Here is a 23,865-nt window from a genome sequence, read left to right as displayed (position 1 = left end):
ATTGAAACTCACAATATTAAGTTTAAACTCCAACGTGTTAGTTACTAAGCTATAAGCAATTAAGCATATTACATGTCATTTAATAAAAAGTAGATATTAATAAATGATTTTATCATGGGTATTGTCCGAGCCTTACACTAGTATATTTTTATGACAATTAAAGAAGGTTGGTTGTATTTGCATTCATCATATATTTAAGAGAATATGGCCAGGCCTACTCATTTTGACTAAAACTAGTGACATAGATCACGTAAGCTCTTAGCTATGCAAAAACCCTGGCTGCGTTGTATTTATTCCAAAAAAAGATGAAATATATAAAGAATGGCATCAGATTAAGTAGCTTTCATATCCTACAACATTATTAAACAAAATATACGTACTAAAAATGGCAAGTTTAGTAGAAGCTGATGAGCAGAAACCAAAGAAGATTCAGCTGTACTCATGGTGGAAGAGCTCAAGCTCGGCGAGGGTTCGAATCGCTCTCCACTTAAAAGGGCTTGAGTATGAGTACAAGGAGGTGAATGTACTCAAAGGAGATCAGTTTAAACCTGAGTTTATGAAGATGAGTCCTCGAAGTTTTGTGCCCGTTTTAGTTGATAGTGATGTAGTTATCTTTGAGTCCTCTGCTATAATAATGTATTTGGAAGAGAAGTATCCTCAACCCTCTTTGTTGCCATCCAAAGATGATCTTCCAAAAAGAGCTCTCAATTATGAGGTGAATCATTTTCTTTTTTCTGTTTTTATTATTTTGGTTCACCCTTTAGGCTAATCCAGATTCAGGGTTCAGTTCTAGATGGTTAGGTTCAAGTCCCCTCCCAATTGTTGTTGTGGAGAATCGAACACGCAATCCTCCCTAACAAGTGCAGTCTCAATCACCATTGCACCAACAACAAATTTGTTAGCAAGTTTTCAATTGTTAATATCTGTAATTACCAATATGTAAAAACTATAAATATTTGATTTTAAAATTATATAGATCGAGTTGAATCTAACAAGATCCCACATGACTATATTTTTACTTAAGTATAAATTGTCATAGCTAGTCAAAGTGAAACACATAAATAATGTAAAAGTCAAACAGTTGCAAATATATAAAAACGAAGAAAATATATTTTGGTTTATATTTTTTGTTGTGACCGAGCAATTCAATTGGTCTTGGTGACAAATTGGCAATTGTCACGTATTATTGAGATGTGATTTGTTATATTGTCGCGAGCATCCTACTTGCAATTGAGGTTTGTATGCGGAGTACATGAACCTAGCAGATTTTAAAAGTTAATCATACTTACACTTTTTTTGTGTTTGAATGGAAATCAATAAGCAGGTTGCAAATTTGGTAGCCTCAAGTATACAACCGTTCATAAATATACAAGTGCAAAAATACATTGAAGACAGGCTTGGATCCGACGAGAAGAAGGCTTGGGCTAAACATCATTTTAAGATTGGATTTACAGCCTTGGAGAAGACATTACAAGAGCATGCTGGAAGATATGCAACTGGTGATGAAGTTGCACTTGCAGATGTGTATTTGGCACCGGAGATAGATGGTGCAATCAAGTGGTTCGACGTTGATCTTAACGAGTTTCCATTGTTGAAGAGGCTGAATGACTCTTACTATCAGCTAAGCACGTTTCGAGATGCTGTTATTGTGGCACAACCCGATGCTCTTGATGAAAATGAATGAATGAATGATACTATATGGAGCCGAGTATCAATTGAGAAAATATTACAGTATCATTTACATGGTATGAATAAGAAGTCCATCTATGTAACAAATTAATTAGTTGTAATAAGAAGAAGATAACACTACATTACTACTATAAAGCTTTCTAGTAGTTTTCTTTTGCTATTTGAACAAAATGTAAACAAATTAAACCTCCATATTCTAGCTTTGAACATTATTATTTGGTAGTTATCAATTCGTAAAAATTATAAAAATTAATCTATTATTGAGCTCAATTTGGACTCTTAAGAACCAGACTAGCCCCAAAACCTTTAACTGAATAATTTTCAACACGCAAACCGATAAAAAATATTAATATGAACAGTGGGCCCACTAACGGAATTTGTTAACGGCAAGATTACTATAAAAAAAAATTAGAAACTAAATGTATTTTGGGGTTACGGTGTGGAAATTCTAATTAGAGGAGCATAACGTAGAAAAGTGGAAATTGGAGGGTTATTAGATAGAAAAACCCCAAAAAAAAAAAACAAAAAAAAAAAAAGTAAAATACTACGAATTACGTATGAAACTGCAAATATAAGTGAAAGAAGAAATTACTGAGCAGAATTAGTGACTTCATGGCCCAATGGATAAGGCGCTGGTCTACGAAACCAGAGATTCTGGGTTCGATCCCCAGTGAAGTCGTATTTCATTATTAAGGATTTTTTTTTTTTTTTTTTTTTATTTTTTTTTTTGTGTGAATAAATCAATGGAGATGGGAGCATTGGCCATTGGGTATTGATCTTTTGGAGTGGTTGTTGGTTTTTCTTTCTGAAAAAGAGGACTTTTACCTTAATTAGAAGACAATTATTGATTCAATTCATCATATTTTCATTTAAAATATGCATCCATATATAGGTTTAATAGTTGTATAACTTAAATAAAATAAGTTTTCATAGATTTAATACTCCAATAACTTCAAATAAATTCAACAAGTCAAATAAGTTTTCAAAAATTCAATTCATAATTAGAACAAGTTTTCGGATAAATTTTTAAAAAATCAAGTTAAAAGAAAATACCTTTATAGGAATTACTTTGCTACTTCTTTGATAACTTTTTATAGGAATTACTTCGCTACTTCTTTGATAACTTTGATTGACTCATATAGTCATACCATGCCAAATTCTTGATATCCCTCCTTTTCTGTAGTGTAAATGTGTAATTCTTTAAAAAGTTAAGCACACAAATTGAATGAGAATAAAAATAAAATTTACTGGTAGTAAAAGTTAAGAGTACAGGGTAAAAAGAACGAACATGACAAAATGTGAAAATGTATATATACATTTTGCTGAGAGTTTAAATCAACACAACAGTAAATTCGACTTCATGGCCCAATGGATAAGGCACTGGTCTACGAAACCAGAGATTCTGGGTTCGATCCCCACCCCCTCGCAATTAGCCCCGAAAAAACCCTAGATCGAAATGAACTTCATCGCTCAATCAAAACAGGGGCGGTGATGAAGGATTTCGAGGGATGGGGGAAGTGTGACAGCCTCCGACAAGGGTTAAGAGAGTTCCGACGAGTGGCGGAGAGGATGTTTTTGCGACTAGGGCAGAAATGAAGCTCAAAGGGAAGATTTCATACATAAACTAGCCATGGGTGGTACAGGAGGATCAGAGAGAGACCCATCTGAAATACGATTTGCAACCCATCGATTGGCGGCCTCGGTGTAATGTATACTGTCCCAACTTAAGTATTCTGAAGGATTACTGCACGGAGTTGCATAAACTGCAGTCCCGTTCACTTCTGCTTTGTTCCAACAATGCAAACTAGAATAATTACCAGTATGCTTGCAACAGAATCCGAGTGGATCAACAAAACCTGAAATCACCATGGACACAATATATCAGCTAATGCTTGAACACATGAGGGGAGGGATGAGAAGATAAATATCGGAGATGGCAAATTTTACAAATTATCCCAGGCATTTTTATAGGAGATTTTGGAAGATCTCCTGAATATTGAGAGTATTTTGTAAGAAAAACATGTGATATTGGACGCATTTGGCTCTCATTGAATGTGGTTATCAAGACTGGGGAGATAAAAACGGGAGGGGGCATAGCCTTGTAACAAATCTTACCATATTTCTTTGATTCACTAATAAGTGAGTATTTAGCTGAGTAAATGTCATCATATACAAAAAGGGAATCGTGGAGTTGAGTCCGCAGTTCAGAAATCCTATTCTTGAGTTGCTTGTTAAACTCTTTGGCTACCTCATTGTAAGACTTGACACAACCAGCTTCATCAACATTTCCAGGCTGGGGAGGATACTTCACCAAAATATATGGCAAGCAACCAATAGGGCCAGTGTTATGCATCCAAAATGTCCTGCCTCCTAAACTGTGAAGTTTCTGAGAAGATGAAAAGTAGGAATATATTTTTATTCAACATCAGTATGGAAGAATGCAGGTGTAGGACTGAAAGATATATCCTCCTAAATTCCTAATTACAAAACCATTATCTTGATATGTTCAGTATGCATCATATACTCCAAAGCCCCCCCCCCCCCAATTGAATCAACAATCAACATAGTATTGGTTATGGAGTGTAAAATATTGCAAGTAAATAACTTATGCATGTTGAACTTGCAGTTACCTTTATTGCCATTGCGAACTGATTTACAAGCTTGGGAATAGTTTCACGAGCTTCATCCTCTGTCATAGTCGTTAACGCATGATGAAGGTCATTTTGCCCAATATCTAATGTATATAGGGCCTTTGAGAAGTCTTCAAGTCTTGGGAAGCGGCTCTTAGTGTCATCTAGGAACCAAAAGCCACAAAGCTGATACACAATCAGACAAAAACTATATGCAGCTGAAGCTTCTTTCTAGAAAAAAAAGATTATTATGTATTCCAACACAACCTTGTGCAGATAGTTCACTAGTCCGTTCTTTCAACCCTTCAAACTGCAAAAGTTGTACATCGAGGGAAAGAGGATTAAGACCACCTCCAAACAGCTTCCCGTCAACATGCTGAATAGTGGTCCCACTTGCAGCAAAATCAGCACCATGCTGAAAGTTTCCTTGAAGTGCATCCAAATATGCACTCAAAAAAGGCAATCCCAACTTCTCGGCTGCAAGAATTAAGGGGAAATATGAAAACAAGGGTGAGGACTCATCAAATTCTATCAAACCTGAAAAGATGTAAAAGTCTTATTCACCCTACATTAAAGAATGTAAGATCTAAGAAGAAAACAAGTTTAGTTCACTAGGTAGTATGCAGTTAAACCAGTTTAACTCACATAATAATACCACAATTGCTGGCACCAATCTTCAGTGGAAGGTACTTCATCATTTCAAATGATTTTAAGTATGTGGTACTTCTCTAAAGTACTAAATTCTAGGTAAAATTGATAGGAACATAATCACAAGCTCATCAGTCCAACAGAGAGACGACAATTTCAAGAACTCGAAAGCATAGGTGATAACTGATAAGCAAAGAAATACATGCTTAATGCAATGAAATGGCAAAGTCTGGAACCTACTCTTTAATGCAATGAAATGTGCAAGCATAAGTTCCAAATGATGAAATTAAGAATGAGTTTAGCAGCATCAACTCACCAATGAAATCAATCATTAACCGCCCATCACAATACCTTCCAGAAGGTTTGCCAAAGAATGAAATACCATTCGGATATGGAACACGTCCAAATGCAGCTGACACACAACCAGCATCGGAATTAGAGTCACCAAAGTTGTAAATGGCAGGAATTCGACATTCTTCCGTTAAACCGACTGCCCTTTTGCTTCGCGGTCCAAGAGATAAAAGTAATGCAAACCCAACAATTACAACAACCCCAATTGCCATTACTAACAGACGGTTTTTCAGTCCCCAAGTAGCCTTAAGTCTCCTACTAACAGTACTCCACCAATTCATCATTACATTAGTCTTTCCTCTTTCAAGCATTTCATCAAACATGTAGTACTCAATCTAAAGCTCTAGCTGAATCCCAACTTAAAAAACTTCTCTTCAGCATTCATACTATCTCCTGCAACAGACTATACAGAACAACTAAAACAATTTAGCACATCAAACACCTTTCTCTTTCACACATTTTATCAAACACCTAATGTGCAACAAAGATCACAAGAAGAACATCAACAAAGAACAGTTCTTATCATTTTCTGCTACTCCTAAAACAGAAAGGAACAAATTCCAGCTATACCCATTTCAGTAAGATCATAATCAAGCTGATAAAGTTTCATAATTTGTAAATTTTCATCAACAAATCATAATAAACACAAAAACAGAGATTTAAAATGGTGAGAAAAATTGATAAGTGGGAAGGACATACCTTACAGTTTAAAGTAAAAAAAATAAATTACAAAGTTTAATTTTTAAGTGATTTGGGATTGAATTGCTGAGAAGAAGATTCAAATAATCTACTTTGAGATAAATTTACAAGATGCGATCTGAGAAAGATAGCGATTGGCGAACAAACATGGTACTTGATTTATACATGATGAAGTCAAATTGATTAAGTTATATAAATAATCAAATATGAGCTTAATTTGCAAGGAACTTCTAATTAGACATTACTCCTATAAAAATACGAGTACTTAACACTCTTACAGTCTTACATAATTAGTTAATTACATTAGTTATCCACTATACTCGTAGTTTATAATATTTATATCAGCTCGCATATCAAATGACATTTTTGTAACTAAATAAAAAAGGTCGAATTGTTTATATTTTTTGGAATAATGCTTTTTTTATGATGCATTGGTTTATGATTGATAATACTGAAACCAAGTACTTATAGTACTTATAAATAACGCTTAAGGTTCAAGTAACCAAACCATATATCACAACTATCCTGTTACAAATTCAAAGAGCCAGAAATTGATACGGAGTAACATTTATCCGAAGCACATTACAAATTTACAATATACGTTAATGTGTATGGTTTAAAGTTACATGAGTAGGAAACACAAAGCAAGAAGTTTGGAGATCAGATTATCAGCATTTAAACACATAATTTAGCTAAGGATAGCGGTGGATCTGAAAACGATCCATCCAAAATCCTTTCAGCAACCCAACGGTTTGCAGCCTCAGTGTAATGCACACCATCCCAACTAATGTATTCAGAAGGACTATTACAAGAAGTTGGATGAATTGCAGTGGTGTCGTTAACAATTTTCATTTCCCAGTAAGGTACATGATATTCTGCACAATTTTCGCAGCAGTAACTGAAAGGATCAACAAAACCTGCCATCACAGTTAAACTGTTGCATTAACATGCCTATAATGTAGAAAACGAGTAGTAATTAAGTTTTCTGAATTAAGTACCATTTTGACTCTCATCCCTTATAAGAGTGTACTTGGCAGAGTATATGTCTACAATTACAAGAAGTGAGTCATGAAAAGTAGCGCGTAATTCAGACACTTTCTCCTTGAGCAGACGGTTGAACTCTTGAGCTAACTCGTTATAAGACTTCACACAACCTATTTCATCAGTAAATTGAGTATTGGGAAGATATCTCTTCAGAGTCTCCACACTATCCGGTAAGCAACCAAACGGTCCTGTATTGTGTATCCAAAATTTTCTAGCTCCTCCTTGGTGTAGATTCTGAAAATGGCAACAGAATTTTTTCAAGTTGGCTGTAAACCAGAGGAAGAAATAATGTACTACATTGGAAACTAAACTCGGTACAAATAAAAAGGGAACTTATATTGCATAGATATCACTTAGACACTTACCTCTATCGCGGAAGCAAAGTGATTGATTATAAAAGGAAGAGATTCTTGTACTTGATCCTCTGATGTTAATTTAAACAGAAAATCAATGTCATTTTGACCAATATCAATCATATAAATGGCCTTTGAGAAGTCATCAGGCCTTGGCAACCGCGATTTAGCATTGGAGGTTTTAGCTGAAAATTCACACACAAAAAGAAAGAATAAAAACGAATGCTGAACATGTAGTAAAGAGGCGTGTATGATGATAATGATCAAGTTGTTGATAATAGAAAAAGCAATTGCTAACCTTGCTGATATAGCTCGTGAGAACGTTCCTTTAACTGATGATATTGCAAAAGCTGTATGTTAAGGGCAATAGGGTTAGCACCACTTCCGTAGAGTTTGCTGTCAGCTGGCTGAATTGTAGCCCCATACGCAGCAAAATTAGCCCCGTGCTCAAAATTGGCCTCAATTGCATCCAGATATGCACTCAAATGAGGTATTTTCGACTTCTCAGCTGCAAATATCAAAATGGTAGAATAGAGTTGCACATAAAGAAGCTAAAATTATTTTGAACTTTTTGCTCATGTTCCATTTACTATGTTACTCAGTGATAGGAACGAGTTGTGTCAAACACACGGAGATTCACAGCTCACAGTTTTGGACTCAAGGACCCAAAAAACATATAGAATGTTGAGCACATAACACACACACCTTAGTCTTGGTGAACAATTGAAGTAAACCTTGTTAGTTAGTGTTCATAATAGGTACTTAAATATACATACGAGTCAACTGTGTCAAAGAAACTAACCAATAAAATCAATGATTAAGCGCCCATCACAGACTCTTCCAGCAGGTCTGCCAAAGAAAGTAATTCCGTTTGGGCAAGATTCGCGACCAAATGCAGCAGAGTTGGAACCGGTATCAGAATTCGAGTCACCAAAGTTGTAAATTGCAGGAATTCGACATTCTTTACTTGGAGGTGCAAGGGGTGGTACACCATTTAAAACTAAACCCAAAGCCAACACAAATAGGCAACTTCCGGTAACAAAATTACACCGATTCATTGTTTCAACAAATAAGTAGTACTCAGAGATGAACTAGATGGAAGTAATCTATCCAGATGAAAAAACTTCAGATTCAAAACATAGTGTTAAAAAGGTCAAAAGCATAATACACGTTTTCCATAAGATAAAACATATAAAATTCGATGGCTGTTCAATCTTATGCCTTTTGACAAAGACAGAAACTAGGACGTTTCTATAGTGATCAAAGTATTTTTTTTTTCACCATAAGCCCTCTCTAGACCACAAAAAAAAAGAGAAAATGTGGTCCTAATTTTAGAAAAAAAAAAACTGCCAGACCCACCACGACCACATCAGACCTAACCCAAATCCACTCCTTTTTACATATATAGACTGCCGGTGCTAGTGGATTGCGACGGCCGGAGAAGGGGAGGAAGAGATAGGGGGAGATGTCTCCGTCTGTTGTTAGATTAAAGAAAATTTAACTTAAAATTGCAGAAACTGGAAAAAAAATACGCGTATTTACAACAGGGGGATGGGGGATACAAAATCCATGCAAATTCCTGTTATGTACTGATGTACATTAACACATTTTGAAATTCAACAAAAATAAGTAAAAAGACTCCTACACAACCAAAACGATTACATTTTACAATCTAACTATACTATGTACAAGTTCAGTCAATGATGCCATTCAAACAACTTAACACCACCTCAAAATTCACGTATGAATTAAAAAAAAAAAAAAAGGCCAATGAAGCCTAAAACAGTCTTTAAGGAAAAGACCAGAAGAATATAACATAATGTTCCATTACATGTCAGTCTACGAACAACACAAGATCCTTGCCTCGATACAGACCAAAAAAAAATGGCAATTTTACAAGGTATCAAAATTAACAGTTAATTAACAAGGTCATCAGCGCCAGTGCTAAGCCGTAGAATAATTTGACAAAGACCTGAACAAATTTAAACAAAATATTATTATCCATTGCTTGCCGAATGCTGTCAAAGGAGAGCTCTGAAGAATCCACACTGAGTGTCTTGAAACCCCAAAAAAAAATTGATTCACCATCTCTCTCTAGACGTAGACCTGACAAAAGAAAAAATCAATGCATATCAGCCTCCAGAGTCTATATAATCACAATGAATTAGGAAAAAAAGACAACACAAAACAACAGCTAAAACATTCTTGATCATGCTCACCCAAGTGAGCAATCAGTAACCATTACTGTGAATAAATCAACGTTGACCTTTAGAACAGAACGCAGACGATAGTTTTTATTTAATCTATCATAACCTAAAATCCTAAAACCAAAGAGTTTACAGTGTTTTGTATAAGGGACAGTGAAATATTTCCACTGACAAGCCATGTAAACCATAAATGATGAAGAGCCTGAGACTCCTCACACAGTCACCCCCCCCCCCCCCCAAAAAAAAGAACAACGACACGCACATGGCAAATAAACATCTAACTCCCTCACAAATGTTAAGAAATGGCCCCTCAGGATTTGCTCATCATACTCTAACAGGAAAATCTAGAAGAGAACTGCAGCTTTGAATAATAAATGAGCAAGTATCTTATTAAAAAGGCAATTAAAGCTTTTTCAATCAAGTTTTTGATAGGTGCTAGTACAGCCTCTAAAATACCAGAACATGGAAGAGCTCATACGAGGCATACATTGTAGGGCAGCATAGGATTATTCCAAGGAAAGCCAAGACTTTTGTTCCGTGCATGACCTGATAGAAAACAGTGCTTTTTCAATCGGCGCAAGGTCACTGCTATTCGGAATGAGGCAATGTGATCGTTAGGCGTAAGCTAGAAGGTACCAGCAGCCAGATGAGATAAAATTGCTTCTTGCAAAATTTAAACGTACCCTAACATTTGCTAAAAGTAAGTCAGCACCAGGTTGCAAGCTGATAGTTTCCCCAGTGTAAGAAAGCAGCAAGTCCCTTCATAGGTCTACCCTTGTACTAGTGCATATGTTTTAGTACAAGCAAGTTCCAGTGTGTCAAATTCCTAGCTAATTGTTGTCTTATGCTTGTTGTGCAATTGGGATAGGCCAGCCTGAATCTAACCACGAGATTTCAGGTACCGCACAGAAATGTGCAAATATAATTTTATGAGTTATTCAATTGAAAAGGTTTAAAAAGCAAGGTCAACATGTTTTGTTTCAAAAGCAATTAGGGTAGGTTGGCCTGAATCATACCAAGAGAGACAACCAACAGCAGCGAGGCATCTCACTTGATATCTCAACTAATAATTGCAAGCTAATTAAAAGAGCAACATGCACACAATTACCTCAAAAACACATATTTATGGAAAGAAAATCAGTCATATCAGGGGGGCAAAGTAGGTTCCTTCAGAACCCACTTATTTTACAAGCATAAAGAAAAACATTTAAAGCATAAGCAAAATCCCATGAAAAGCATTTAAAGAGATAGAAAATCAACAGAAAAGAGGCATCTAAATTCACCAGACATTATACGATCATAGGGTGTTACTGACAATTCCAAGATAATATTACCTGTCAAAGTCTCTATTGCCCAGGAATCCTCCTCTATCTCTGCCACCTTGGAAACCTCCTCTTCTATCTTCACCAGGCCTTGTCCATACATCTCCTGTTCCACGTGACCGGGGCCTGTCCATCACTTCTGGAACCCGACCATTATCAAAAGATCCAGACTGAGAAGGAGGTCTCTCTGGATAACTAGTAAATCTCCCAGCTCCAGAACCTGGTCTAGAACCATGCCTAGAGCCTGGCCTTTCCACCGCTTTCTGACCAAATCGGACTTTGTCATCCAATTCTCTTGTCAGGATTTCCAATTCACTCTCTTTGCTCTTTATAAGATCACGTAAACTAGTCTGTTCACCTTCAGTTTCTTGGGGAGCATCATTATCAGGTTCTTTCTCAAGTTCTTTCTTTAGATTCTCAATTTCTTCCTTCAAAGCCTTCTCTTCCTCTGTCTCAGGCCTATAACAATTTTAAAATGCGCAACATGAGCTGAAAAGTCACAAACACATTTTAAGTTCAACGAGCATGTGATCCTGCCAAAGTAATTAAAAGAAGAAAAGGCACAGAACCATCTAAACATTATACAAATAACATTCATAGAATGATCGGCCACAGGGAATCTATTCCCATTATTTCAAATGTTACCAATAATATCCTCAAGCCAAAGTAAAATAATATGAACTTTCATCATAATCTTTAAATTCAAACAGATAAATATGCTAGCATTCCAAACTACATTTACATCAGCAAAGAGTAATAACAAACAACTTTCCAAGATTGAAACTAGTCGGGCATAAAATATCACTCTGGTTTAAATACACTCACAAGGGGAAAATAAAACTTGCCACAAATTTCACAGTGTTTTCACACCTCAATATCTACTAACATGAAAACAAATGATTCATGAGTTGCAACATATCATTGTAAGAAAGCCAACAAATAAAAAAACAGATGCTCTCAAGATTTTAATGTTTTATGATCTTGTCTTCAGGCTTACAATGACTAACCTTCAAATATACCCTTCATTGCCCATTTTAATATCTCCTAGAAAATGGGGTCTGCTGAACCATTCCCATTTGACAGGTGAACCATCCATCTAAGTATAAATTTCTCTATTAAAATAAGAACATTCATCTAAGTATAAATTTCTCTATTAAAATAAGAACCATCCATCTAAGTATAAATTTCTCTATTAAAACTTACAAATTGAGGAACATTCCACATTTCCACCAGAGAAATTATAGCAAATCTCTTAGACTTCATTCGTACCGTCAAACAGCTCTCTCTTCATATAGCTATAGCTGCCAACAATTAACATCTAATGTCATGAGCAATATTTACCCTATTCCTACCCATGGAGCACCTGCTCAAGTGCTTAATATAAGCCTTCGTAAGACCTACTTAAAAGACGGACTGCTATACAAACTAATCCAGAGGAAAGATCCAAACCAAAGTATGATGCTCCCACTCACACTATATAGAACTTCAAGAACATACCCTACCAAGACCATTAACCCCAAAAACTAAACAGGCCATCTCACTTAAATGAAATGGTATAAATTCTTCTGAATATTTTTATGTTACTTGGACTCGGGTACCCAAGTCCAACACGGGTAAGTGTCAAAGCGTCTGACTAGGCCATTTTGAGAAAAGAAAAAATGTATGATTTTGAACTAAAAATAAAGTGTCCAGTGTCATACCCATGTCCGAGTGTCGAGGGTCCGACACAGGTACGTGAGGTGAAATAAAGAGTCCGAGTAACATAAAAAACTGAAAAAAAATCCATCAAACAAGTTGATCAATAGACCCATCCTTTGTTCCACCTACAATGAATGATAACAAAACAGCTCCCCTCAAAAAAATAATTTAGCTCCGAAGTACTGAAGCTCATAAACAAGCTCAATCTGACGTAGCTCACAGAAATCACTATGGCTTAAATACACACGCAAATGGGGAAAACTTGCCACATACTTCATAGGTTTTTCACACCTCAATAACTACTAACATGAAAACAAAAGATTCACGAGTTGCAACATATCATCATAAGAAATCCAATAAATAAAAAGCAGATGCTCTCAAAATTTTAATGTTTTACGCTCGTCTTCAAGCTTACAATGACTAGCCTTCATATATACCCGTTCTTCCTTGTCTCTTTTTATTTGTCATAGAAAATGGGGAGTACTGAACCATTCCCATTTGACAGGTGAACCATCCATCAAAGAATAATTTTCTCTATTATAACACAGCTTACAAATTGAGGAACATTCCACATTTCCACCAAAGCAAATAAAAGCAAATCTCCTAAACTTCATTGGTGCCGTCAAACAGCTCTTTCTTCATATAGCAATAGCTGCCAACAAGTAACATCTAATGTCATGAGCTGTCTTTTCCCTGTTCCTACTTCCTACGCATGGAACACCTGGTCAAGAGCTTAAATGCTTGATATAAGCCTTCAAAAGACTTAATTACAAGACTGAGTGCTCTACAAACAAATCCAGGGGAAAGATCCAAAACAAAGTATGATGCTCCCTCTCACACTATATAAAACTTCAAGAATATACCCTACCAAGACCATCAACCCCAAAAACTGAACAGGCCATCGCACAGAAATGAAAATGGTATAACTTCAGAATAATTAACAAAACTGAAAAAACATCCATCAAACATGTTGATCAATAGACCCATCCTTATTTACACCTAAAATGAATGAGAACAAAATCGTTCCCCTCAAAGAAATAATTTAGCTACTAAGTACTGAAGCTCAGAAACGAGCTTCTGAAGATGTAGGTCATAGCCTCCTAGGTAGGTTGAAAATAACACAAACTGAGGACAAAGGCTTTCAAGTTACTTTTTAAGTAATAAATATCCTTTCTTACAAGAATGAAGAACCAGATACACCACATAGGCTAACTATAATATGCTAAGTTGTGATTCAGAAACTATGTTTGGCACCCAGCCAGAAGAGTTGGAGTGTATTATACATAAGCTTCAACCATCATACACACAATTAAACTGCTGCAATCTACCTCCCAAGGTCACACTTAATAAATTATAGCAACCAGTAGCAATTACAGTACTATAAGTCAATTGCACTATAATAAAGACAATGAAAGGTGGATAAGAGCACAGAGAGAGCCAAATGCTGAAAGATGGAAGTCAATGTTAACAATAAAAGGCATTGCAACATGCACAGAAGATTCTAAAACCAGCACCATAATTTAGATCCCCTTAACAAAATGAATAGCTCTAGTAACAACACCCTTACAACTTACAAGAGATCACAATATTAAATACAAATAATATCAGTATCACCGTTTACAAGACAGGATGATCATTGATCAAATAAAAGCCTTTAAATTTAGGCAAAAACCTAGAATTGCTCATCCCTGAACCAAAAAAGTTGATAAAGCCCAACTTTATTCCAGTCTACAACAACCTAATAACAAAGGTTCCAACTTTGATCAAAGCCTTAACAAGTTCATATCGACAACGTTCACTGTTACAAATCTATCAAGAAGCCACTACAGAAAACCTAAAATGAGTAATGTCGTCGATACAGAACCCCACAATCCCACATTCTCTCCATTTGTTTCAAAATACCCAATTCCTAGTCAATATCTCAGTAGCTGACACTCTCAAGCAATGAAGCACAAAGCACATATAGAGCAAACTTAGCTAACTATTCCCAAAATAATCAAGCAAAGCTACTATGAATAAACTTCAAACACATAATAGCAAGTTAGGAATGCATTCATGCATACAAATAAACCATTACTCTTTCCTAAAAAGCTTATAATAGAACAAAGCAATATCATTAACACAAAACCAATATCAAAAACAGAAACAAACCTATCAATTCGACGACGCTCTAACTCAAGATCAATCTTCTTCCAATCCAAACCTTTTTGTTCCAACAAAAGCTCCCTAGGCTTAGCATCACCAAAGGGATTCACCTTAGGCTTAGGCTTAATCTCCCCAACCACACCACCACCTAAACTCTCCGTCCCACGGTTACTCTGCGAGCTAGTAGGCCGACTTCCCTGCGAGCTAGTAGGCCTACTCCCACTAGCAACAACCTTCTTAGCCTCAATCTCTGAATCCAATTTCTTCCAATCCAACCCCTTCTCAGCCAACACCTCCTCCCTCGGCCTCGCCGCCCCGAACGGATTGGACTTACTCTCCGTTGATGCTGGTGTTGTCGTCTTCACCACATTCTCACCATTCCTCCCTGTAGGAGGATCCAACACCAATCTAGTCCTCCCCAATTCTCTCTCCCCACCACCCAATTCCCTCTCCCCACCTCCCCTCCTCCAATCCGAACCCGAATCACGAAACCCTGACCCAAATGTACTCGATCTCCCACCTCCCATACTCAACCCCGACGATTGCGGTTTCTTCCCAAAACTCCAATTGTCAACCTCATCAGCCCTAGACCCACCACCCAAAGCACCATACCTCGAACCACCACCGCCACTACCTCCACCACCACCTCTCCCACTATCCGCCATTGAAATGGGTTTCTTCATAGAAGCCCAATTATCAACTTCATCAGCCCTAGAAGGAGGAGGAGGCATCGAATCGAATTCCCTCCTATTTTGCCTCCTATCTTCATCAAACCCGCGACGTTGGGATCCTCTTCGATCATCACCATAGCTAGAAAAGCCACCTCCAAGACGAGGTCCAGAAGGTTCGTCCCCAGAACGAGGCTTGGGAGCAGTGGGTAACTGGAGCATTTCGTCAGGGGTTAAACGGGTGGATCCGGAAGAAACGGGTCCGGATTTAGACCCGTAAGAAGCGAACTCGGAAAGGGTCATCTTCTTCTTCTTGGGTTTGGCAGTAATGGCTTCTTTGAGAGAAGGGAAGCTTTGGGTGTTTGCTGCGGCGGCGGTTGTGGTGGCATTTTCTCTCTCCTCGGCTTCTTCACGCTCGGCTTCGGCGGCCCAAGAGCCGATACCACCCCAAGGTTTCGACATCGGCAAAAATGGCGGAAATTATCTAACCTAATTTGGAAAGATCTGGTTTCAGAAGAAAAAAGGAAGAAGAAGAAAGAAGATGGGTGTTTGAGAAAATGATAGGTTGAACAAGGGTAAAGTGTGGAAAATAGAAAGGAATTTTTTTGATCTGGGATTTTTTTTATTTTAATTTTAATTTTAGTTTTAATTTTAATTTTAAATTTTAATGGAGGAATATTTGGTGGTTTTGGTTTGATTGAGCTTACTAGGTTAGCACCCGTGCAATGCACGGGTTTCACAAAAATTTAACTTTGGATTTTTGTTTTCACATTTGTTTTTTTGAGCGCAAAATGTTTATAAGCTCACTTTAATTGACCTCAATTATGCTAATAACGCTTATTATTTTATTAATCAATGTTAATTTTTTGTTGTCAAAATTTAAAAAAAAAATGCTAATAACTCCTATAAAAACTCCAACTACCTACTATCAACCTAAATTACCAAAATAATAGGTACCTATTTAAAATTAATTACCTAAAAAATACTTCCTCCGTTTTCTTTTACTTGCAACACTTCCCTAAAAAGGACTTGTCACAATACTTGCAACACACTATAAAAGGAAAGTTCCTTTAGGGAAAACTATGTTATATCCTTTATTTAAAGCACATGACCCATTAAATTACAATCCTAACAACTACTCATTCTATTTTAAAGTTTATTATATCATGTAAACCCCACCTTTCTTAATTACCGTGTTAAAGGGTGTGTTGCATCTAAAAGAAAACGGAGGAAGTAGTTATTACCTATTTAAAATTAAATAGCATTTTGTTTAAAAAAAAGCAAAAATTAATTGAGCGGGAAATCTTTTCATGAGATAGCGCCACGTATACAACTTTGAAAAAAGATGACATCAGCGGTTGCTACTTTAGTATTAGTTATAGATTTTGGTAATTGTAATTTGTAATGTCTGAATTTTGGAATTTCGAATTTTTTTTTTTTTAAGTCTTCCTTTCTTTTTTGCTAGTGATATATAGCTAGGACTAGGGCTCCGATTGAAGGATTGAGGCCCCGATTTGGGGGTAGAGGCCAACAAGGCAACAAAAGGTGATTTTTTTTTTTACAAGAACAAAAGGTGATTTTTGCTTTGGTGAAAAGTGTTAAAATACCAACAAAAAATGAATAATTATAATAAGAAAATTCAAAAAGAAAAAAATAGTAATAACAATTTCATCAAAAAAAAAAAAAAAAGTATACATATATTCAAAAGCTTAGACTAAAATGGTTTAAGAACTCATGATATGTAATGATTTGATAAATTACGTACTTATCCTTGTTGTAAAATTAATTAATATAACCTCATCTTAAAGTTGGTTTCCGAAAATCCTAGTCAAGTACACGGTAAAACTAATGAAGAAAAATCTCAACTTAAAGTTGATTTTCAATTAACATAGCACCTCATCTAATAATCAATTGCTCAACAACAAAACCAGCATTATCTTCTCATACTCAATAAGCCCAAGGAAGAAAATTGGCTAAATTGCAACGAGAAGATTTTTAGTAATAGGAGGTCGAACTCGCCTGCAGAAATCAAATACAAACCATCAGATCACATACTTTTAAGGTCCAAAGATATCAGGTTTATGGGAATAATTGTGTCCTCTAATATATTTTAATTAGTTTATCTGAAATGATCCAAATTTTTCGATAGATCTAGGTAGAAACACCTAACTTTTTTGAATCACCGCGCGCCTAGGTGTTCAAAGTTTCTGAGCGTTTCACCATTACCGTCCAGAAGACGATGGTTCGAAATAACTACCCGTTTCCGCCTTGATGTTTCAAAAGAAAAGTGCGTTTTAGCTCATACAAGGAGAAAAAAAAATTTTGAACCTTGGATTGTCTCCGATGATGGCCTTACCTTTGTCCGTTGGCATTTTCGCGCAAAAATTATGTAGATTTAGTAGAAGGAGTTTTTGTGGTGGTAAATGGAGGTGGTGGTGGTGTTTGTGGTGCTTTAGAGATAGACAATTTTTTAAGAGAGAAAAGAGGAAGTGAGTGTGGGTAAAAAAGATGTTTATGATAGTAAATATTTTTTGTTTATATGAGGGGTAAATTTGTAAAACATATTTTATTTTGCAAGCGTTAACTAGAGATTGATGGTGGTATTTTAACAACCTCTTTTTAAATGATAATATTAGTGGATTTAATAAGTCTCTCTCAGGAACAATAATGCTCTTATTGCTCTAGAACTCTTCCACTCTATGTAAAGAGGAGTACGGGGCGTAAGATACCATTGCTCTCAAGCTAGATATGAACAAAGCGTACGATAAAAGTAAAGTGGCTTTTTCCCATAAAAACTTCTCCGGTGTTTGTTGGGTTCAAGTGGTGATGAGTTGTGTTTCAACGGTCTCATATTCTTTCATCATTAATGGTTTTGTATGTGGGGATGTTACTCCAAGATGAGGTCTGAGACAAGGAAACCCGTCTCTCTCCGTACTTGTTTATTACTAATATACTTTCTCCGTTTTCATTTACTTGACCCATTGCCTTGGGCACATGAGAGAGAAATTGCAGTTTTTTGGCTCATGTTGCACATGTCTTACCTTATTACCCCTAAAAGTTGCAATCATGTGCACTTTTTGAGGGTAAATTAGAGAATTTATCCACCAAAGACATACCACATATAGTATGGGTCAAGTAATATGACATTTCCATTTAAGGAATATCAGTCAAGTAAATAGAATCGGAGAAAGTATGTTTTTTAGTATTTTTGTAATAAATGCTATAAAAATGTTTTACTAAACACACGACAATCTACTTGACGAGAGTAGGAGCCGTTTGACTTGGAGCCCTTAGAGGAGTGGAACATGTAGTTTAAAGTTAGGTTCTTTAGGTTTTTCTTTCATTTGATTCTTTAGATTAGAAAACTTATGATGTATGTAATTTTTTCATAAAAAAAATATCTATGGGTCGCATTTGGGTCTGGACTTTGCAACCCGGACTCATTGCACTTAGATCCAGATCCATTTAGGACCCAAACCCTAAAATATGGGATGGGTCTAATCGAATCTAGGTTAGGTCCTTGACCCATTGACATCCCTAAGTAAGGCCCCGCTCTCTTCACTTTATTTTTGCTGAACTGTAATTATTTTTACTGAAATAAAATTATATTTGCTGAACTTAAATTAATTTTACTAAATTTTTACTGATTTTCAATTATAATTCTTCCTTAAGAAAACAAAATTTTACTGAACTGAACTGAATTTATTTTTACTGAACAAAAATTAATTTTATTGAACTGAACTTATTTTTATTGAACTGAAATTAATTTTGCTTAATTTTATTTTTTTAAGTCGATGAAAACAAGGCCAAATACATAAGAATGAATGAGCTTATGAGCATGACTCGCATGAATTATTCTAATCTAAAAAGTCAAATATGTGAAGGCTATGAACCCTTTTATTATTGGGCTACTTTGTCCAATAACTAAGTCTAAATCTGGCCCATTTATATAAGTGGGGCGGGTCAGGGCTTTTATTGTCTCTAACCATTGAACTTCTTTGATTGTCAATTAGAAGAGGGAGGAAAAAAAAAAAACAATCTTCCTGTCAGTTCTCCATTGAAGCGCACTCAACGTTTTTATCGAGAAAACTTGTATCCTCCATTGAAGCAGCTTCTGAGGTAAGTCGCTGTTTCTCTTTATAATCCTCATATCAATTTCACAATCTAGGTTTTATTTAATTAAATTTAATTGTCAGTGCCCTAAGTTTAGGGTTCGAAAATCTCAACTATTGGTTTTAATTACTAAGATTATGAAAGAGCGATTGCGTTGCTAGAAAAGAAAATTGTTGATAATTGAATCAAATATCCCCATAATCATGTGATAATTCGAGCCTTGTTTGATAATTTGATCTAATTTGGTTGCTAATGTATTGCACAACCCTGTTTAACAAATTTTTCTTTTCAATTTCTTATGTTGATCAGAATCTGTGAATCAACCATGTCTTGTGAACCTAATCAAGCAAACAAGTGTCGACCGAATCAAGCAAAGATACCTAAGAATCGAGTAATCATTCATTGGAAGACTAGAACGTTCAAGTGTCTCATAATTGGTAATCCTGGAACTGGTAAGAATCCCAAATCCCAAATTCCTTGCTTTTCATTTTTGTTAAAATTGTCTTTTGATGATTTTTTTTATTTTATTTTGCAGGAAAAACTAGTTTTATGAAGAGGCTTCTTTGTCAGGGCTTCAATGAAGATTATGAACGTGAGTGTATTTATCTAACATGGGATTAGAATGTAAAGTTTACTGCTTGGAGCTTTTCTGTTTTAGCTACTTTGATATCTATCTGTGTTTATGGTGTTATTGCTCAACTAAGAATTATTATACTCGTTTCTCTTTCCTGTGTAATGCCATTGTCTGTGACGCATTTGATTGGATTTGACGGAACGCAATTCTCTCAAACCTGTTAGGATACTTTATAATTAGTCTCTTCCATCATATCATAATTTCTTCTTCGCTTTGCTTTGTTGTCCAACTATCCCTTATGCTAAGTGTCTTTCTATCTAGTTGCACACTTCCATCACCCCTTAACTGTGACACATTTGATTTCAATCCTTTTGATTCATTATCGTAAACCAGATTTTATGTTTTTGTGCAACCAAGCTCTTGATTTCAGAAAATATGTTTCTTGTAATACTTCTTTCATTTAATACTTCAAATTGTCTTAGAAAACAACTTAATAGTACAAGTTCCTGTTTAAGGAATCAACGGAGATGGTTATATTAAGCTGTTGAATTGATAGATGTCATGTCATTACTTATGAATCAACACCAATGCTATGAATTAGGTATCTCAGAAATTAATAATCAAGAATGAGAATGTAAGTAGATTCAGTCTTACTCCGACTGAGTACCAAATATTCAGTCTTACTCCGACTTAGCTTAAACCCTCTAGATTCCAACCAATGGAGGCAATGGTTGGAATCTAGAGACTTTAAGCTAAGTCGGAATAAGACTTAATATTTGGTTTGTCGTTTTGGTACTCAGAGGGGGACAAACAATGAAGTGGTGAGTTTGGATGGAAAGGATTTGACTATGAGTGAATGTTTTTGTAGCCTCAAGCTACTACCTTGTAACCTTTCAATCATCCAGTCTCTTCATATTATTGAGTAAAATAGTTAATCCATTACAATGTATGGTTTTGTTAATGAATTGTGTTTCCTATTTAGCGACAACCGAACCTGCTGTTCAAACATTCAAGTTCAGAACATCTCGTCTTCCAGAACGCAAAAGAATTAGGCTTCAGTGCTACGAGTATCCGATGACGGAGGGATTCAATGACAAATTTTTGTAAGTTTTAATTATTTGGACCGATTAGCTTTCCTTGTCCTTTCAATGTTTATTGTTTTCTAATAAACCTCAAATTTGGTTGATGCAGCAAAGAGAGGGACTGTATTAATATGGATTGTGCTATCATCATGTGTGATATTACTGACGAATCCAGTATGAAGCCTGTTGATGACTGGATTGAATTATTTAAAAGTTGTGTATACTCATATGTTATGAAATCAACACATTCCCTATTGTTGATTTTTAAGTTTTATTATTTTCTATCGTTTTTCCTAGTAATTTTGGATTATTTGTGTTAAAATTTGAATGCAAATATGGGAAAGAAATCCCAACTATTGTTTGTGGAAATAAAGCTGATTTGATACCAATTGGGGTAGTAAAGCCAATCGGCTACAATTCTAAGAGTAACAAGGTGGTGTGGACTCCTTGTTCAGTTAAGACCTTGAAAGGTCTTTGGGTGCCTTTCACTTATATTGCCAGGATGCTGACCACTGGGTAATTTATTTATATTTTTGGTGAAAGTTTTTCATAACTATTTCTTTTTTTCGTTTTTATACATCTAACTTGTATCCTTTTGTTGTTTTAGACCTCATGACCTTCCTTACTCTTTCTTCAATGAGATGGCTAGGAGAGGCCTTCCCCTTCATAGATGAAACCTTATTGCAATATATTCAAGAGTAAGCATTCTGATGGACTAGAGCAGCTTGGAACCATCTAAGGAGATGCCTTTAGATTTTGATCAAAACTTCATTGTGCCTCAGGGGCTTGTAAGATACAAGTGTTATAATTACTTGTAGGATCGACATTGGGTGTTTTTATCTCATTATAAATATGTGATAAATCGTTTGTATAATAAGGGTTTAATTATGGCAATCAAGCCATCTATGAACTTGCATTTCTAAAATTTATCGGATCATTCTCGGTAAGTCGGTAACACTCGTATAGATTATAACACTTAGCACTGTAGGTGTCAATTGTCACACCTTATGCCCATATATTGTGTATCTAAGTGGCAGCAATCCTCCATTATTTCTACTACTAGAGTGTACCCGTACAAATTGCACGGGATATATATTTTAAGAAAGGTATTAAAGAATAGGAAAAATGGAAAAGAAAAATCCAATCTTTGCACTTTTTTCTCCTAAAAATCCAACCTTCAATTTATTCCTCAAAAATCCAACTTTTATACCCCACCTTCTCCGACAGATCTATTACCTGTTGATGACCGGTTTTTTTAAGTCATATGCCACGTGTTAGCTATTAATAGGTCAATTAAAATTTTAATTGTTAATAATAATAATAATAATAATAAAAAAAACAGAAAACCAGCCAAACACCACCCTCCACCAGCCAGCCACCTTTTCCCCCTTCCCCTTCGTTGCCGGCGCACGGCACAGCTCCCATGTCCGCGCCCAGTCGTCCCCCAATCGCTGGCGACGTCCATCTCCCTTGAAAGTCTGACCAGAACACCTCTGACAACCCACCCCGAACCCAAACATTGCTTCTCTTTCTTCTCTCTTATCTAACCATCGGTGGTTACGGGTGGTGGTGTTGGTGCAGTTGTTTGGGGTGGTGGTATTGTAAGAACATATTAAGCTTATCATTACCACAAACCTCCATCTTCTTAAGCTGGATCTCAGACCATGAATCCATGGTAACAAATCTGACAAAACTAATATGAACACCGAGACCTCGATGCTTCCCATAACACTCCAAACACATGAAAATCCCGTAAGAAACAAATGCTCATAATGGGTTTTTATGGGAACAATCAACACAAGTTTTGTTCCCTGTTTGTGATTGAAGGTCTCATAACCTTCTAGAAGCCCCCGCCATTAATGGTGATCTTCCTCCTTCAACCTGGGGTTTGGATTAATGGGGGGAGGAGGAAGAAGAAAGGAGAGATATTTGGGAAATTGGGTGAAACAAAGCAGGAGAAAGAGAAGAGGAGAGAGACTAGTGTTGGTGGTGTACTAGCGGTGTTCTGGTGGTACGGTGATTAACTGGTGTTGGTGTTGGTGGTGTGCTGGCGGTGTCATTGGTGGATTGTTGGGTTGTTTCCATTTTTGAGGAGAGAGGAGAGAGAAAGGAAATTGAGAGAATTAAAAAAAAAAAAAATCTTTTTTACTTGTTTAGCAGGTTAAAGGTCAAATGGATCTGTTGGAGAAGGTCGGGTATAAAGGTTGGATTTTTGAGGAATAAAATGAAGGTTGGATTTTAGGAGAAAAAAGTGCAAAGGTTGGATTTTTCTTTTCCATTTTTCCTAAAGAATATTATAAAAAAGAATTATATTTCAAATAAAAATAGATTTTTGATATAGTATGTTTTACCTAACAATGTTGGAAGATTTTTAAAGTGGAAAGCTAAACATTGTTCTCGAATCTCTAATTAATGCCCGCAAAACAACCTAAAATTATGATTCAACTTATATTCAAATTGTTCTCAAAATTGACTCGATTTGATATTAACTCGATTCGAAAACATATATAGGGTGTCCAATTGTGCTCAACATGTGACATTGACTTCATATATCTGGTGTCTTTATTTAAAAACAAATCTGAAGTGTTGGTTACCCCCATTGTTTTTAAGATTACACCATTTACGTACTTTTAGGTTGTTCT

At 35.9% G+C, this 23,865-nt stretch overlaps 5 protein-coding genes and 1 non-coding gene across 8 annotated transcripts; 3 read left to right on the top strand and 3 right to left on the bottom strand.

The window, feature by feature from the left end:
- Nucleotides 1-253: 253 nt before the first annotated feature.
- Nucleotides 254-2,847, top strand: LOC110712436 (glutathione S-transferase 2-like). The gene is made up of 2 exons (XM_021890901.1): nt 254-715; nt 1,325-2,847. Exons 1-2 carry the CDS (start codon nt 386-388, stop codon nt 1,682-1,684), a joined length of 690 nt encoding a protein of 229 aa, XP_021746593.1. The 5' UTR covers nt 254-385; the 3' UTR covers nt 1,685-2,847.
- TRNAR-ACG lies at nt 2,296-2,368 on the top strand. Its single transcript has one exon. It is a non-coding gene; the product is annotated as a tRNA-Arg (tRNA).
- A 63-nt stretch (nt 2,848-2,910) lies between the features above and the next one.
- Nucleotides 2,911-6,320, bottom strand: LOC110712434 (GDSL esterase/lipase At5g14450-like). 2 transcript variants are annotated; one of them, XM_021890897.1, is made up of 6 exons: nt 6,018-6,320; nt 5,284-5,721; nt 4,587-4,796; nt 4,320-4,483; nt 3,805-4,075; nt 2,911-3,545 (listed from the first exon to the last, which is right to left on the bottom strand). In XM_021890897.1, exons 2-6 carry the CDS (start codon nt 5,639-5,641, stop codon nt 3,289-3,291), a joined length of 1,260 nt encoding a protein of 419 aa, XP_021746589.1. In that variant the 5' UTR covers nt 5,642-5,721; nt 6,018-6,320; the 3' UTR covers nt 2,911-3,288. The 2 variants fall into 2 exon arrangements, with proteins under 2 accessions (XP_021746589.1, XP_021746590.1); XM_021890898.1 differs by lacking the exon at nt 6,018-6,320 and having other exon boundaries at nt 5,284-5,991.
- Nucleotides 6,321-6,452: 132 nt separating this feature from the next.
- On the bottom strand, nt 6,453-8,851 carry LOC110712435 (GDSL esterase/lipase At5g14450-like). The gene is made up of 5 exons (XM_021890900.1): nt 8,217-8,851; nt 7,713-7,922; nt 7,427-7,599; nt 7,016-7,295; nt 6,453-6,934 (listed from the first exon to the last, which is right to left on the bottom strand). The coding sequence occupies exons 1-5, from the start codon at nt 8,470-8,472 to the stop codon at nt 6,693-6,695; spliced, it is 1,161 nt and encodes a 386-aa protein (XP_021746592.1). The 5' UTR covers nt 8,473-8,851; the 3' UTR covers nt 6,453-6,692.
- Nucleotides 8,852-8,984: 133 nt separating this feature from the next.
- LOC110712433 (eukaryotic translation initiation factor 4B2-like) lies at nt 8,985-16,444 on the bottom strand. Its single transcript, XM_021890896.1, has 3 exons — nt 14,793-16,444; nt 10,956-11,402; nt 8,985-9,520 (listed from the first exon to the last, which is right to left on the bottom strand). The coding sequence occupies exons 1-3, from the start codon at nt 15,914-15,916 to the stop codon at nt 9,496-9,498; spliced, it is 1,596 nt and encodes a 531-aa protein (XP_021746588.1). The 5' UTR covers nt 15,917-16,444; the 3' UTR covers nt 8,985-9,495.
- A 2,913-nt stretch (nt 16,445-19,357) lies between these two features.
- Nucleotides 19,358-22,178, top strand: LOC110712529 (GTP-binding nuclear protein Ran-3-like). 2 transcript variants are annotated; one of them, XM_021890996.1, is made up of 7 exons: nt 19,362-19,573; nt 19,877-20,019; nt 20,103-20,159; nt 21,124-21,244; nt 21,333-21,397; nt 21,557-21,739; nt 21,831-22,178. In XM_021890996.1, exons 2-6 carry the CDS (start codon nt 19,893-19,895, stop codon nt 21,604-21,606), a joined length of 420 nt encoding a protein of 139 aa, XP_021746688.1. In that variant the 5' UTR covers nt 19,362-19,573; nt 19,877-19,892; the 3' UTR covers nt 21,607-21,739; nt 21,831-22,178. The 2 variants fall into 2 exon arrangements, with proteins under 2 accessions (XP_021746687.1, XP_021746688.1); XM_021890995.1 differs by having other exon boundaries at nt 19,358-19,573; nt 21,333-21,739.
- Nucleotides 22,179-23,865: the final 1,687 nt, after the last annotated feature.

Source organism: Chenopodium quinoa, unplaced genomic scaffold (assembly GCF_001683475.1).
Source record: "Chenopodium quinoa cultivar QQ74 unplaced genomic scaffold, ASM168347v1, whole genome shotgun sequence".
Lineage (NCBI taxonomy): Eukaryota > Viridiplantae > Streptophyta > Magnoliopsida > Caryophyllales > Amaranthaceae > Chenopodium > Chenopodium quinoa.
Note: the sequence above shows the minus strand (reverse complement) of the source record. Positions and strands in the feature narration are given on the sequence as shown.

Excerpts from the sequence above, each read along its gene's own strand:
- LOC110712436 (XM_021890901.1), top strand. The coding sequence starts at position 386 with ATGGCAAGTTTAGTAGAAGCTGATGAGCAGAAACCAAAGAAGATTCAG. Across the intron at positions 716-1,324 it reads AAAGAGCTCTCAATTATGAG|GTTGCAAATTTGGTAGCCTC; the intron begins GTGAATCATTTT and ends ATCAATAAGCAG.
- LOC110712434 (XM_021890897.1), bottom strand. The coding sequence starts at position 5,641 with ATGTTTGATGAAATGCTTGAAAGAGGAAAGACTAATGTAATGATGAAT. Across the intron at positions 4,797-5,283 it reads GTTAATGATTGATTTCATTG|CCGAGAAGTTGGGATTGCCT; the intron begins GTGAGTTGATGC and ends TAATTCTTGCAG. Across the intron at positions 4,484-4,586 it reads TAGTGAACTATCTGCACAAG|ATGACACTAAGAGCCGCTTC; the intron begins GTTGTGTTGGAA and ends TTTGGTTCCTAG.
- LOC110712435 (XM_021890900.1), bottom strand. The coding sequence starts at position 8,472 with ATGAATCGGTGTAATTTTGTTACCGGAAGTTGCCTATTTGTGTTGGCT. Across the intron at positions 7,923-8,216 it reads CTTAATCATTGATTTTATTG|CTGAGAAGTCGAAAATACCT; the intron begins GTTAGTTTCTTT and ends TGATATTTGCAG. Across the intron at positions 7,600-7,712 it reads TCACGAGCTATATCAGCAAG|CTAAAACCTCCAATGCTAAA; the intron begins GTTAGCAATTGC and ends GTGAATTTTCAG.
- LOC110712433 (XM_021890896.1), bottom strand. The coding sequence starts at position 15,916 with ATGTCGAAACCTTGGGGTGGTATCGGCTCTTGGGCCGCCGAAGCCGAG. Across the intron at positions 11,403-14,792 it reads GAGCGTCGTCGAATTGATAG|GCCTGAGACAGAGGAAGAGA; the intron begins GTTTGTTTCTGT and ends AAATTGTTATAG. Across the intron at positions 9,521-10,955 it reads GGCAATAGAGACTTTGACAG|GTCTACGTCTAGAGAGAGAT; the intron begins GTAATATTATCT and ends TTCTTTTGTCAG.
- LOC110712529 (XM_021890995.1), top strand. The coding sequence starts at position 19,893 with ATGTCTTGTGAACCTAATCAAGCAAACAAGTGTCGACCGAATCAAGCA. Across the intron at positions 20,160-21,123 it reads CTTCAATGAAGATTATGAAC|CGACAACCGAACCTGCTGTT; the intron begins GTGAGTGTATTT and ends TTTCCTATTTAG. Across the intron at positions 21,245-21,332 it reads GGATTCAATGACAAATTTTT|CAAAGAGAGGGACTGTATTA; the intron begins GTAAGTTTTAAT and ends TGGTTGATGCAG.